This window comes from Phyllostomus hastatus, unplaced genomic scaffold, assembly GCF_019186645.2.
Source record: "Phyllostomus hastatus isolate PE091 unplaced genomic scaffold, TTU_PhHast_1.1 phas_contig_86, whole genome shotgun sequence".
Lineage (NCBI taxonomy): Eukaryota > Metazoa > Chordata > Mammalia > Chiroptera > Phyllostomidae > Phyllostomus > Phyllostomus hastatus.
The window spans coordinates 87,365,003-87,378,838 of NW_025333977.1; the positions used below are offsets into that span (position 1 = coordinate 87,365,003).

The 13,836-nt window shown below is 41.5% G+C and overlaps 1 protein-coding gene across 2 annotated transcripts; it reads right to left on the bottom strand.

Moving 5' to 3' along the window:
- Positions 1-2,940: 2,940 nt before the first annotated feature.
- LOC123827533 (cytochrome c oxidase copper chaperone) lies at positions 2,941-13,335 on the bottom strand. Of its 2 annotated transcripts, none has more exons than XM_045852065.1 (3): positions 13,096-13,335; positions 10,352-10,440; positions 2,941-3,164 (listed from the first exon to the last, which is right to left on the bottom strand). In XM_045852065.1, exons 1-2 carry the CDS (start codon positions 13,200-13,202, stop codon positions 10,356-10,358), a joined length of 192 nt encoding a protein of 63 aa, XP_045708021.1. In that variant the 5' UTR covers positions 13,203-13,335; the 3' UTR covers positions 2,941-3,164; positions 10,352-10,355. The 2 variants fall into 2 exon arrangements, with proteins under 2 accessions (XP_045708021.1, XP_045708020.1); XM_045852064.1 differs by having other exon boundaries at positions 10,324-10,440; positions 13,096-13,328.
- Between the last annotated feature and the right edge of the window lie 501 nt (positions 13,336-13,836).

The following is a 13,836-nucleotide window of genomic DNA, read 5'->3' on the forward strand; positions in this document are numbered from 1 at the left end:
GACCTGTTCATCCCGACCAGTAGGAGCGGCTGAGAGGAGGAGCGGGCGCAGGTCGAGGTCGAGGCTCGCGGAGATCAAGGAGAACTGGGTGCATAAGGCAACCAGGAGTGCGTAAGTCTTCCAGGACGAAGTGGTGGACCCTGAGTACGCAAGCGGTGGCAGGCGGACCCAGTGTGGCGGCATTGTGGACCAGGGCAGAGCGCACAACCCAGGATCCCAGAGAAGGGACTGAGATCCCAGGAGAACGGAGATACTGCCATTGTTCCCTGCCCCCACCCCCACATACGTCACAATCTAGCGACTGGGGTGCCCAGCCCAGGTGAACACCTAAGGCTCCGCCCCTCACCGGAACAAGAGCGACCAGACCGAAGGGGGGGAAAAAAAGGAGAGAGAGTCATGTCTCCAACAGAAGAACAGATCAGTCCCCCAGGACTCATCCTTTTGAGCGACCAAGAGAGAGCCAATCTATCAGATGCACAGTTCAAAACACTGGTGATCAGGAAGCTCATGGAATTGGTTGATTTTGGGCACAAATTACATGAAAAATGCAGATTACCATAAAAGAGATGAAGGAAGATGCATGGAGAACCAATAGTGAAGAGAAGGAAACTGGGACTCAAAACAATAGAGTGGACCAGAAGGAAGAAAAAAACAACCAGGCAGGAGAGAATGAAGAAACAGGAATTCAGAAAAACGAGAAGCTTAGGAACCTCCAGGACATCTTTAAACGTTCCAACATCCAAATTATAGGGGTACCAGAAGGGAAAGAGGAAAAGCAGCAGATTGAGCACATATTTGAACAAATAATAAAGGAGAACTTCCCCACTCTGGCAAAGAAAATAGACTGCCAAGAAATCCAGGAAGCTCAGAGAGCCCCAAAGTTGGACCCAAGAAGAAACACACCAAGGCACATCATAATTACATTAGCCAAGGTAAAAATGAAGGACAGAATCCTAGAAGCAGCAAGAGATAAGGGGACAGTCACCTGCAAAGGAGTTCCCATCAGACTGTCAGCTGATTTCTCAAGAGAGGCCTTACAGGCAAGAAGGGGCTGGAAAGAAATATTCCAAGTCATGAAAGACAAGGACCTACATCCAAGATTGCTCTATCCAGCAAAGCTCTCATTTAGAATGGAAGGGCAGATAAAGTGCTTCTCAGATAAAATCAAGTTAAAAGAGTTCATCATCACCAAGCCCTTATTTTATGAAATGGTAAAGGGACTTATCTAAGAAAAGAAGATAAAGAAAAAACATGTATAGTAAAAGGACAGCAAACTCACAATTATTAACAACCACACCTAAAGCAAAACCAAAAGAAACTAAGCAACTAGAATAGGAACAGAACCACAGAAATAGAGATCACATGGAGGGTTAGCAACAGGGGAGTGGGAGGAGGAGAGAGGGGGAAAAGGTACAGAGAATAAGTAACATAGAATGTAGGTTGAAAATAGATAGGGGGAGGGTAAGAATAGTATGGGAAATGTAGAAGCTAAAGAAATCATAAGTATGACACATGGACATGACTAAAGGGGGGATATGGGTGGGAGAGGGTGTACAGGGTGGAGGGGAGTTAAGGGGGGAAATAGGACAACTGTAATAGCATAATCAATAAAATATATTAAAAGAAAAAGAAAGTTAAAAATAAAAAACCCACAACCTTAAATGATGTAACAGGTCTACCATACTCATTGCAAATTGGTCAAGGGTTATTTCATACTTACATGCACTTGATTTTGAAAATTCCACTGGAAGAGATCAGTATCCGTCCTTACAATGTAACCATGCAAACTGGGCTTCGGCTTGGTGCCCTTATATATAACCCAACAATTAGTGTTGAAGGCAACAGGTTTTTATTAACACAGTTCCAATCTTGTGGGGGCTGAGAGCACTCCTGCTGAGTCCTTCTCTCCAGTTGAGACCCAGTACTTCCCCTTGTTTACCAGACTACAAGCCAAAACCATGCCCAGAAGTTCCCCATTTCCTTATCTGTCCATAAGCCAGTCATGTAAACAGATCTCCATCCTCTCTGGCATGTGCATTTGTGGGTTTCAGAGTCGCCATCCTCTCGAGGTAGCAGCTCTCTTTGAGGATCTGGGGTGTGAGGCTCCCAGTCCCCAAGTCGCAGTCCAGGAACTATATGCCGTGCCTAGTGTCCCAGAGGCTGGAGCTCAGGAAGGCACACATCCTAGTGTGGGACCCTGCCTCTAGAAGTGGGTGCTCACCCATGCAGGGTCTAAGTCCCTCATGGGTCCCTGTACCAAAAGAGGGACTTCTCTGTACCAAGTGCATGAGCAACAACCTTTCTGTACCTTTGCTTTCAAACGGCCCTCCCCAAATCCCACATGCACAGCAAACCAGTGGGAGTTTCTGGCTTTTCCTACTGTGTCACTGTATGCCATTTTTTTCAGCTCCCCAGTGTCTTTGACCCTCTTTTGGCTGCCATTTTTAGTCAGGGCAAGTTTCCCACGCACAATCAATCACACACAAGTGTGCACGCATCTGTTCGTTCAGGGTTGGGCATCCAGCCTCTACAGCTCACGCAGGTGCTGAATGAGCTTCCCACCCACCACCAAAGCTATGTCATGAATGACTGCTTGTGCATGTCTCAGTCACACTGTCTTTGTTTACAGTTTGCCCCTGGTAGCAGCCTCCTTCAGAAACTACTTTTTTCAGGAAGGTGAGAGCTGTTTTATTCTGCCTTTGTTATGCAATGTGCCTTCCGCTGTGTGAGCATCATTTCCCACCACCCTCTTCCCTACCTTGGAGAAGGTGTGCACTGTGGTATTTTTAATCTGCACCTCAGCAGCCTTCCCGCCCCCCTGCCTTTTTGCTTTGGGGGGGGTTCCCTTGTTTGCTGGGGTCTCCTGTTTTCCAGAGACCTCTGCTCTGAACTACTGCGTTACAAGTACCCAGAGTTCCCAAAATGACACAACATAGGAAGTTTATATTGTAAGATGTGTTTATTTTATAAACTTTAAGAAAAATAATTAAGAGCTGTGTGAGAATGTGAGGAACTCAAGAAACACACCTAAAGATATTTGACCATGCAATTTCCTTTTTTTTAATTATAGATACTTTTTCCGTTTATAAAAGTTCATTAAAAAACTCCAAAATTATTAAATCATCTTCATTCTTCAGGAATTATTCATTCACAGAGCAGACCACCTACAGAAAAAGATTTATTTTAGAAAGTCAGATTTCAAACATCATGCCAGACTTACGGAGTCAGGAATTAAGGCCACTAGAAATGAGTACCTCAGCTGAGCACTAACTGCCACAATTTTTCTAACCCAGTCATGAAATAAAAGATTCATGTTGTAAAATTCTAGTTTTGTTGAACTAAAAACATCACTGAAACTGTTCAATCCACTGCACTGTTTAATCTTTAGAAGTCTTTGTTGAAGTAAAACTATATTTATTTTCTCAAAAATATCATCCCCAAAAAAGGCTAAGGCAGTTTATTTTTAAGGATATTCAAAAGGGATTTGCAAGCCCCTCCTTACCGATTCAAGTATGTTTGGCAAAGATGCAGGAAGTAAAAGGCAGAAGGTCAGCTCTGTATACAAAGCACTTCCTGTGGAAAGTTATTCATTTATCCCAAGGCAAAATAAAGGTAACCCTTTTGAAATCCATTTGTAAAGATCAAAAAGGGAGAGTAGCAGAGGATAGGGTTGCTGCTCTAGTCAGGCAGAACCAGGCTTCTCTTCAGACAGCTCCCACCCACCTCCACGACCATCCTCAACCCCACCTCCAGTCGTTACCCCAGAAGACAGAGAATAATGCTAAAAAAAGTAAGTAATTTGGGCTAGCCAACTCTTCAAATGCTTCTCTCATCTATTTTCTGTATTTGGTTTAGAAAAGATAAGCCTGATAAACAATAAAATATCTAAACTTCCTCTTTTCTAAAAAGTTCAAGGAAAAAATACATTTAAGGAAAAGGTTTGAGCAGGAAAGATAACCAAAAATGAAGCCACTCAACATTTCAAGAGATAGAAGTCTACAGCAAAAACACTGTTAACCTCTTTTGCTACTGACTGTGTATCACATACACACATGAAAGCTTCTGGTGTAAATTTCTTGGTTATATCTCTGGGTGTAAAGCCCTTGACAGAAGAGGTCCTGTCCTCATCTTGGCATTTTTTAGGGTCTTAAACAATAAATATCAATTGAATGAATAAATGTTTGAATAGCAGAAGTAACCCTTCCTCTGGATTTTCTCCGGGTATTTTCATGCATAATCAGTTGCTTGTGTGTATGTGTATAATCGGCATATTTTAACTTACTGTTAAGTTCAGTTAAATTTAATGAATACTGAGTATCATCAATGCTAAGTGCTAGTTCTCTAATTTCTTTCAATGATTTTAGCCCCCATAGTGAGTTCTCCAGGTTCCTTCTGAATCCTAAAGGCAGAGAGACACTAGTTGCCATATTCTTACATTTTTGAGCAGCTTCTAGGTTCCTCTAGTTTCTCTTTCAGTAAAAGCAGCAGTCGTAAGAAGAAAGTATTTAGAATCACCACCATCACACACCTAATTTTCCTTAGAAGTAGTTTTCAAGTCTCTACCTTTGCTACCATTAAATCTTTAGATATTATATTTAGAATTATTCCTTCAGCTCAAGCCATTTCAACACTTGAAATTATCTAGGAGTTTCTGAGTCAACAGGTGCAGTTTAGGGCCCAGGCTTGTGAATTTTGGAAAATATTCCTCAGGTGATTATAAGCGACACCTCTGGCTAAATGTAGCCTGCTTTTATGTTAAGTCCCAACCTACTGATTTCAAGGTACAATTATTTAGAAAATAACACTAATATCTACAAAGGTTTTTGAATTATGAAACTTTCATAATCATTACTGGGAAGGCCTAAGTTTGTAAAATTTTTTCTCAGAAAAATGTGGTCTACCAGTCTGAGACATACCAATTTAGTTAAGTTTATCTTATGACAGTGTAGACAGTAGTGTTGGATTTTACCCAACAGCCAATGACCTGGTTACTAAGTTAGATACCTATACATTTCAACAATAGGCCTTTCTAATTAGCGTTCATTATAAAGTTTCAGGATTACAGATCAAGATGATACACAATCCTAAAAAGGAATATATTGGCAATAAGACCTCATTAAATGCAAGGGGTAAAGAGTCAAGTGCCTGTGATTTGGGGAACAAAAGACATAGACTCTAGTTTTAATTCTACCATCTATCTACTCAACTTCGGCAAGTCTTCTGATTCACTGTTCCTCCATTTTCCCATGAGGGTTGGGGGAAGAGGACACCTGTTCCTCTTCCACCTGTTCCTATGTGGATTCAGATTGTTCTTCTAACCAGAATTCAAAAATACACTATTAGCCTATAGATTTAACAGACCTCAATCAAATGTCTCCTATCTACAACTTCCAATATATGAGATATTCCTTTCTGGTTTCTATTTGACAGTTTAAAAAGCCCATTCATACGTATATCACTTAAGCATCACAATGACGATGAAGTAGTTTGGTCATGTATTACTATCTTTGCTTTACAGATAAGGAAACGAAAGTTCAGAAAGTTAAGGACTTGCCCAAGAGCAACAATTGTTTCAACATCAGGTTTCCTAAGTCCAAAACTCTTGCATTTTCTTTTATACACAAATGAAGAACACAGGAATCACTCTAACTCTGTCCTAATAACATAGAACTGAATCTTCTGATCCTTGTGAATATATGCTACTTATAACGACTGTACTACCTTTGTTATCCACATGAAGTCTAAGAGAAGCTTTTGGTGCTCCTAAAATGAGCATTTTAAACAATCACCCATTTTATCAAGGCAGGATTGGCCCTAGCCAACAGCTTACATTACTGCCTGGGAAGACAGGTGGATCATGAACTAGTTGGAGGAGAGACTGTTCCATGACATGACCGCTATCTGTCCCTGTGTTCTGGGCCAGAACAGAGTTTGCTTTCTCCAAACCCCTCTTACAGACTGATCATAACTGATGCTCATTCTAACATAAACCAGCATCCCTTCCTTGCCTCCTGTGATGTGCCTCTTTCTGGAACAGGTTGTTGTTCTGACCTGGACAAGCATGAAATTTTCCGTACCTGGTGGCATTCACATACTAGTACCTGTGACTATGCCCTCGCTTTACCCTGTACAATTTTCTGATGCCTGTCAAGGGGTACAGGAATCTATTTCATCTTGCAGCTGCCCAAGACAGGCCCCTCGTAAGTACATTTCCCTTAATAAACTCCATTAATTAACAGACTGGAGTGGCCAGCCTCTTTCTTCCATCTTTCCCTGACCTCCACTTAGAGAGGTTCATTTTCAGTCTCAGGGGTCTCCCCTGGGTCTGCATATACTGACAACAAGAAAACCATATACAAGTGTTGAGATTCCATGTCTTTCAAAATAATCAATAGGTATATTTACACTTTTTAAGAACACGGCCTCCTACCCAAATTTACTTATTTTACAAAGTGAATCATCATGAGATTTCTTTACATGACCATCTAATCTAAAAGCCATTTAAGTAGCTCACGTACAGAATAGATATACCATATTTAAATCATAAAACTTATTATGGTTTTCTTTATATAAATAAAAAGTCAAGTCCAGAGAGGATTAATGTCTTGATGAACATTAAGTGTAGCTGAAATAAAACACATGCTAAGTTAGACATCAGGAGAACCAAAATTAAGCTCGAGGACTTTCAGCCTGGACTGTTTTCCACTACACAGTAATACTACTTATCAGCTTGGGACGAGTTCCTTACCCCTGCCTTTTTATAGCTCAGTGAGGAATACTGGCCACATGTGAAATTGCAAAGAGGCAGGAAGGTGAAAGGGAAAGAAGCCAGGCTCTCTATCACTGTTACACTGGTGTATGGCTTTGGCACTATCTCTCAGCTATGATTAAGTTAAAAGTGGTGGTGTGATGTGCATGACGGGGCCTGAGGGTGGGGTGGGGCACAAAGCAGAAGGAGTCTGCCTGGAGACAGGTTCCAGTTCTGATCCTGCTAACCCACTTCAGGAATTACTTCGTATTTACAGGACTTAGTACCCTCACTTATTTATTAATTTATTTAACAATCCTCTAATGAACACCTACTATTGTGCCAGGAACTACAAATATTATAGGTCCTGAGAATATGACAGGGAGTGAAACAGAAAATTCCAACTCTCTCAGAGATTACATTCCAGTTGGAGTAAAACAAAGTAGATGAGAAATAAATATATAATATGCACTTCTGGCCAAGATGGGGACACAGATAGACATGCTTCGCCTCCTCGCAAAACTATAAGGATCACAACTTCAAAACTAAAAATAACCTGAACTGCCAGAAAATCAAACTATGGAAGTCTGAAAACTAAGGACTTAAAGAAGAAATATTCATCCTGATGGGCAGGAGGGGCGGAGATGGGAAGCAGGGTGGAAAGGACGTGGTATGGCAGCAGCTAGGTGAGGCAGAGGCGGTGGTGGCATATGGTGGAATGGGTGGTCCCACAGTCACACATGGTGGATAAAAACTGGGAGGGACGCCTGGGGAGCAAGTGATCCTGGCCCCAAGCCAGACCACACAGCCCATGGTTCCAGCATGAGGAAATAAGGCCTTTTAACTCGTGGCCGTAAAAACCAGTGGGGGTTGGGGTGGCAGAATAAATTGCCAGTCTCTCAGGAGAGCCCACGTGGCCCTAAAATGAATGCAAACCCATCCACGCTGGGATTCAGCACTAAAGCAGCAGCTAAAAGGGCACTTAGTCACATAGAGAAAGTGGGGGGAGTGACTGGAAATGGGGCGAGAGCTGAGCAAGTGGCCTTGTTCCCTCTCCGACCCCTCCCCCACATATAGTGCCACAAAGTGGGTTGCTCTACCCTGGCAAATACCTAAGGATTTGCCCCTTACAACATATCAAGTATACTAAGACAGGGAGTCAAAGTGGCTCTACCTAATACACAGAAACAAACACAGGGAGCCTGCCAAATTGTAGAGACAAAGAAATATGGTCCAAATGAAAGAACAGATCAAACCCCCAGAAAAAGAACTAAATGAAATGCAGATAGCCAACCTATCGGGTGCAGAGTTCAAAACACTGGTGATCAGGATACTCAGAGAAATCACTGAGTACAGCAAACGCATAAGGGAAGAGATTAAAGCTACACTAAGTGAAATAAAGAAAAATCCACAGGGAACCAATAGTGAAAGGAAGGAAGCTGGGGTTCAGATCAACAAACTGGAACATAAGGAAGAAATAAGCAGTCAACCATACAGAATGAAGAAACAAGAATTCAAAAAATGAGGAGAGAATAAGACGACTCTGGGACATCTCCAAATGTGCCAACATTGAATCACAGGGGTGCCAGAGAAGAGGAACAGCAAGAAATTGAAAACTTATTTGAAAAAATAATGAAAGAAAACTCCCCCAGTTTAGTGAAGGAAAAGACATACAAGTCCAGGATGCTCAGAGAATTCCAAACAAGCTGGACCCAAAGAGGGCCACACTAAGACACATCACAATTAAAAAGCCAAAGGCTAAAGATAAAGAGAGACTCTTATAAGCAGCAAGAGAAAAGAAGAGAGTTACCTGCAAAGGAGTATCAGGAGTAACAAGACTATCAGCTTATTTTTCAAAAGAAACTTTGCAGGCAAGAAGGGGCTGGAAAGAAGTATTCAAAGTGATGAAAAGCAAGGACCTGCAACTTAGATTACTCTATCCAGCAAACCTATCATTTAGAATGGAAGGGCAGATAAAGTGCTTCCCAGACAAGGTAAAGCTAAAGGAGTTCATCATCACCAAGCCCTTATTATACGAAATGTAAAGGCACTTATTTAAGAAAAAGATCAAATTATGAACAGTAAAATGGCAACTCACAACTATCACCAGCTGAATCTAAAAAAACAAAAACAAAAGCAAACTAGGCAAACAACTAGAACAGGAACAGAATCATACAAATGGAGATCACATGGAGGGTTATGAGTGGGGAGGGGGAAGGAGGAGAATGGGGGAAAAGGTACAGGGATTAAGAAGCATAATTGGTAGGTGCAAAATAGACAGGGGGAGGTTAAAAACAGTATAGGAAATGAAGAAGCCAAAAAACTTATATGCATGACCCATGGACATGAACTAAGAGCAGCGATGGAGGGAAGTGGGGTACCGGGCAGAGGGGGGCAAAGGGGGAAAAATTGGGACAACTGTAATAGCATAATCAATAAAATATACTTAAAAATGTGCAGGCAATGGTGTTAAGACTAAAGTAGCCACTAGCCAGATGTGGTGGCTATTAAAATTAAATAAACTAAAAAGACAGTTTCTCAGTTTCACTACTCAAATTTTAAGATCTCAAAAGTCACATAAGGCTGGAGGCTACCATACTGGAAAGTCCAAGTACAGAACATTTTCATTATCACAGAAAGTTCTATTGGAGAGTGATGGGAAAGGGATGTTATTTTAGATGGAACGTTGAGGGAAAGCCTCTTTGATAAGGAGAGATTTAAAAAGAGACCTGAATGAAGTGAGGGAGTAAATCAAGTTGCTATCTGAAGTAAGAGCTTCCAAACAAAAACATTCACTTTTAGTAATGTGCTTTTCAGCACTAAAATTTAGATTAAAAATTCTTCCACAAATGGTCTGAGATTTTAATTATTAGGACTTTATTAGAACAAAGTACAATACAAAAAATAAATAGCAGCCTTGGCTGGTGTGGCTCAGTGGACTGAGTGCTGGCCTGCGAACCAAAGGGTCACCCACTTGATTCCCAGTCAGGGCACATGTCTGGGTTGTGGGCCCAGTCCCTGGTGGGGGGCACGTGAGAGGCAGCCACACATTGATGTTTCTCTCCCTCTCTTCCTCCCTCCTTTCCCCCTCTCCAAAAATAAATAAATAAAATAAATTAAAAAACAAGAACAAAAAAAGAAATAGCAAAAATTTCACTTTTGTTTTGCAGAAAGCAATGCTTCCATGTGTTACCACTCCCTGTTTAAAAGCACTTACTAAAGACCCACAACGTTAGAAATAAGGAATAGAGAACGTTTTCCTTTTAGTTTAAGTTGCACCACTGAATATTATGAATGTCTGAAGCCATGATTACTTCCAACTTTAACATAACTCTAAAGGTTTTTTGTCAAGCCCTTTCTTGAAAGCTCTGTTACCCCCTTCCCAAATCCACTGAATACCTATCAGTTTATTGGCATCACTTACTTCCTACATTAGCAACTGTAAAGTTATTTCTTAGTGATAATGCAGCATGTTGGATTAAGCGGGTGAACTACCTTTCAGATAGAATGTTGCCCAATGACTGCTAAATCTATAAAGCAATAAAGAAATCTGAAGCAATGAGCGTATGTATTACCTTCTCAATCAGAGAGTACCATGCTCACCATTTCATATCTTAAATCCCAGGGCTCTCATGCACTCCTTGTGGGCCTCAATTAGGTGTCCACAGTGTTCTTCCCCTTTCTCAATGATGCTACAAAACAAAATGTACTTGTTATCTAACAAAGTAGGCATTAAACACACCAGTAGTAAATAAGCATGCATAATGATGATGGGGGATGAGGCAGAACATAGGTCTGATCAAATGTAGCTGGAGTTAAAAAAATGCTATTATGCCAAATGGATTTTTTTTGCTCTTGTGATATTTCATGTTCATAAAGATGTTTCACAGATAACTAGTATTTGGCGGGGTGGGGGGAGATCTGGTTAGAAGTAATAAGTATGAATATCAATATTGCCTCTAGTCTACATCCAAGGAATAGTACTGCTCTATAATGAAATAAACTGACAGAATAAAAATACTTAACATTAAATAAAGCACAGAGAGAAGAACTTAATTTTTTGCCTGCAATCATAGAGAATTTTTTGATTCTGCCTTATATGAAAATACACCTAGCCCTGGCTGGTGTGGCTCAGTGGATTGAGTGCTGGCCTGCAAACCAAAAGGTCACAGGTTCAATTCCCAATCAGGGCAAACCTGGGTTGTGGGCCACATCCCTAGATGGGGGTTCACAAGTAGCAACCACACATTGCTGTTTCTCTCCCTCTCTTTCTCCCTCTCTTCCCCTCTATCTAAAAATAAAGAAAATCTTTTTAAAAACTTATTAAAAAATAAAAAAGAAAATACACCTAAATAAACCTACTTTTAATCAAAAGACACCCAATAATATAAACAGCAAAAAAGAATTGGCAGCCAAGGGTACCCTGATGAGACCCCTCATGCTGATCAAAGAACTTTTCATTTGTAAGATTCACAAAGTAAAGACCAGGACCACACAGCTTATTTCTAGGACCTGAAAATGTAATTTTAGCAAAGAATCACATTGAGCCAAATTCAATTATAAGTAAAAACTAACTCCTGACTAATAGAAGCCACAGTGGTCTAAGGCAACTGATACAAAACTAAGTTAAAGAAGGGTAGGTTCCCCTTCATCTAAATCCTGGTGGTATGGCTCAGATGGTTGGAGTGTCATCCCTATACACCACAAGTTTGCAGGTTCGATCCCCAGTCAGGGCATATACCTAGGTTGTGGGTCTGACAGATCTGTCTACCTTCCTTTCTCTCTAAAAGCAATAAATATATCTTTGGTGAGGATTAAAAAAAATGCTCAAGGGCTGCCTGAAAATGAGAGTGACTGTCTGGGATGGCAAACTTCTCATGAAGGTAAGAGCTAGCATTCCTTGATTATTTATTCAACGCTATAAATTCTGTACTATGCTCTTGATGTGGCTTATATCATTAACCCTTGCAGTAATCCTGGAGGCAGAGGCCCATTTTACAGAGAGATGAAGCAGATACTTTGGAAAAATTGTTCAAGTCGATGGACCAGGATTCAAACACTGACTCTGGATCCCAGTTTCTTAATCATGACTAATCTACTTGAAGGTTCAATAAGCACTTCTTTTTACTGTGGAAGCAACTTCATCATCTTTTGTGGAGAAGGAAAAAACTTTCCCCTACCCTCAAGGTTCTTGCTGGCTGATCTAATAATCAAACAGGCTTGAGACATTAGCAAGAAAAAATAACCAAATTTAATACATACTTATGAATGGGAACGCTGCATACATAAGAGTCTGAGATCCCACGTGAAGGACAGGTTCAGAAATAGAAAAGGAACATGTATACGTATGATATCCTGAGCTAGGATGAGGTAAGGTGCCTTGGGGGCTTCAAAAGGTCATTGCAGGATTTTAAAAAGCAGGTGCCTGGTAAATAGAAGTTTGTCCTGCCCATAAATAGGTTCAAAGAGGTTATTTCTAATCATCTCTCATGGGCAAGGCCCTTACTTCAAGTTCTTCTAGGTACTTAAGGGGAAGGGGCAGAAAATTCTCTTGAGCCCACAGCTAAAGCTGCCCTTAGCTCAAAACAATCTGCAAATTATAGAAGCATATCCTGGGGTGACTTGTTTTGAACTCCCAGTTTCAATTCTCCCTCCACAACATTATTTGCAAAGTACTAAATATTAATAAAAAGCACTAAGCTTCTACAATTCTTATTAACCTCATGATGCCACTTAATATCCTCCTAATGAGATTTGTTCCACTATAGAGGCTGTATAAAATGAAAAACAAAAGCTTTTGTAGATTGATGGTAATCTGGATGTACTATTCTGAATACTACAATATCACCTATGAATGACTGTCAATTTTTAAATTATCTACCTATGGAGGGAAGGGAAGAGGAGGGAAAAATCTTTAGTACTGTAAGAAACGTATCCCTTATCCTACTACGTCTAAATTTTCGGAGGCATTACTCTAAACTTTCTGTAAAAATTACATAATGTTTACTCTTTGGTCTTGCTAAATCACCTATAATAGTCCACACCACGTGGTATAGCAATTATTGGTATATGTCTCCATTAACTTAAAGCTTCTTTAAATCAGGTAGCAAATTTATCCATTTCTACATCTTCCGAGCAAAGGTATCCCCTCTCCTATCCCTTCCTGTTTCCCGTTAGAGCTGCGCCCTCAGTCACCAACACAGACAAGCCTACCCGGCCCAAAAAACCCCAATCATCGCCGCTCAGTAGATCCAGGGCCAAGACCCGCCCAAGGCGGGTCAAGGGGAAAAAGGCACCGGAAACAAGCTCGAGGCCGCCTGCCGCCCCCTCCCAGGCTGCCCACTGACCACGCATCGCGCGCCTTCTTGGTCTCCGGGCAGGCGCAGCAGGGTTTCAGCGGCTTCTTCTCCTGAGTCTCAGAAGGGGCAGGGCTCGAGGCCGCCAGACCCGGCATCTTGCGAGCAGAGTACAGCTACTCGCAACTTTTCCAGCCTCCGCAAAAGCTGAGTCGCCGGAAGTCTCTTCCGGTAGTCAGTTCCGGCAGCCCGGCGGGAAAGTATAGGAAGTCCTGCCTCTTTCAGATGGACGGGCGTGGGGGCCCGGGAGCGGAGAAAGGATGAAGAGGGCGCCTGCGCAAAAGAGCCTAAACTGAAGGCACTGGGAAGGCACCTCCTGGGCGCGGGTACGGGAAGCGCGATGAAAGGGCGCGGAGAACTTAAAGTTAATAAAGACTGAGAATAGATAACTGAGTATCTCTTAAGCCCTCCAGCTATCGTGAGTGTTGAAAACTAACGCTCTAGAAAGTGAAAAGACTTGTCCACGCTAAACAAGAGCCCATTATTGAAAGGGGAGCAGGCTCCCCTTTCAGAACAACAGATTAGTTCTCTGTGTGGAAGAAAAGGGGCCACAAACTAACCTGACGGTGCCAGGCAGCCTCCCAAACTTAGAGACGTGAAGTGACCACAAAGGATGGTCTGCAGTTAAAACTTACTAAAAGCAGCTCAGGGTCAGTATTTTACCCTAACAAAGGTCGATCTTTACCTTAACTAAGTCTATAGTCTTTTTTTGCATTTATGGTAACATACCTT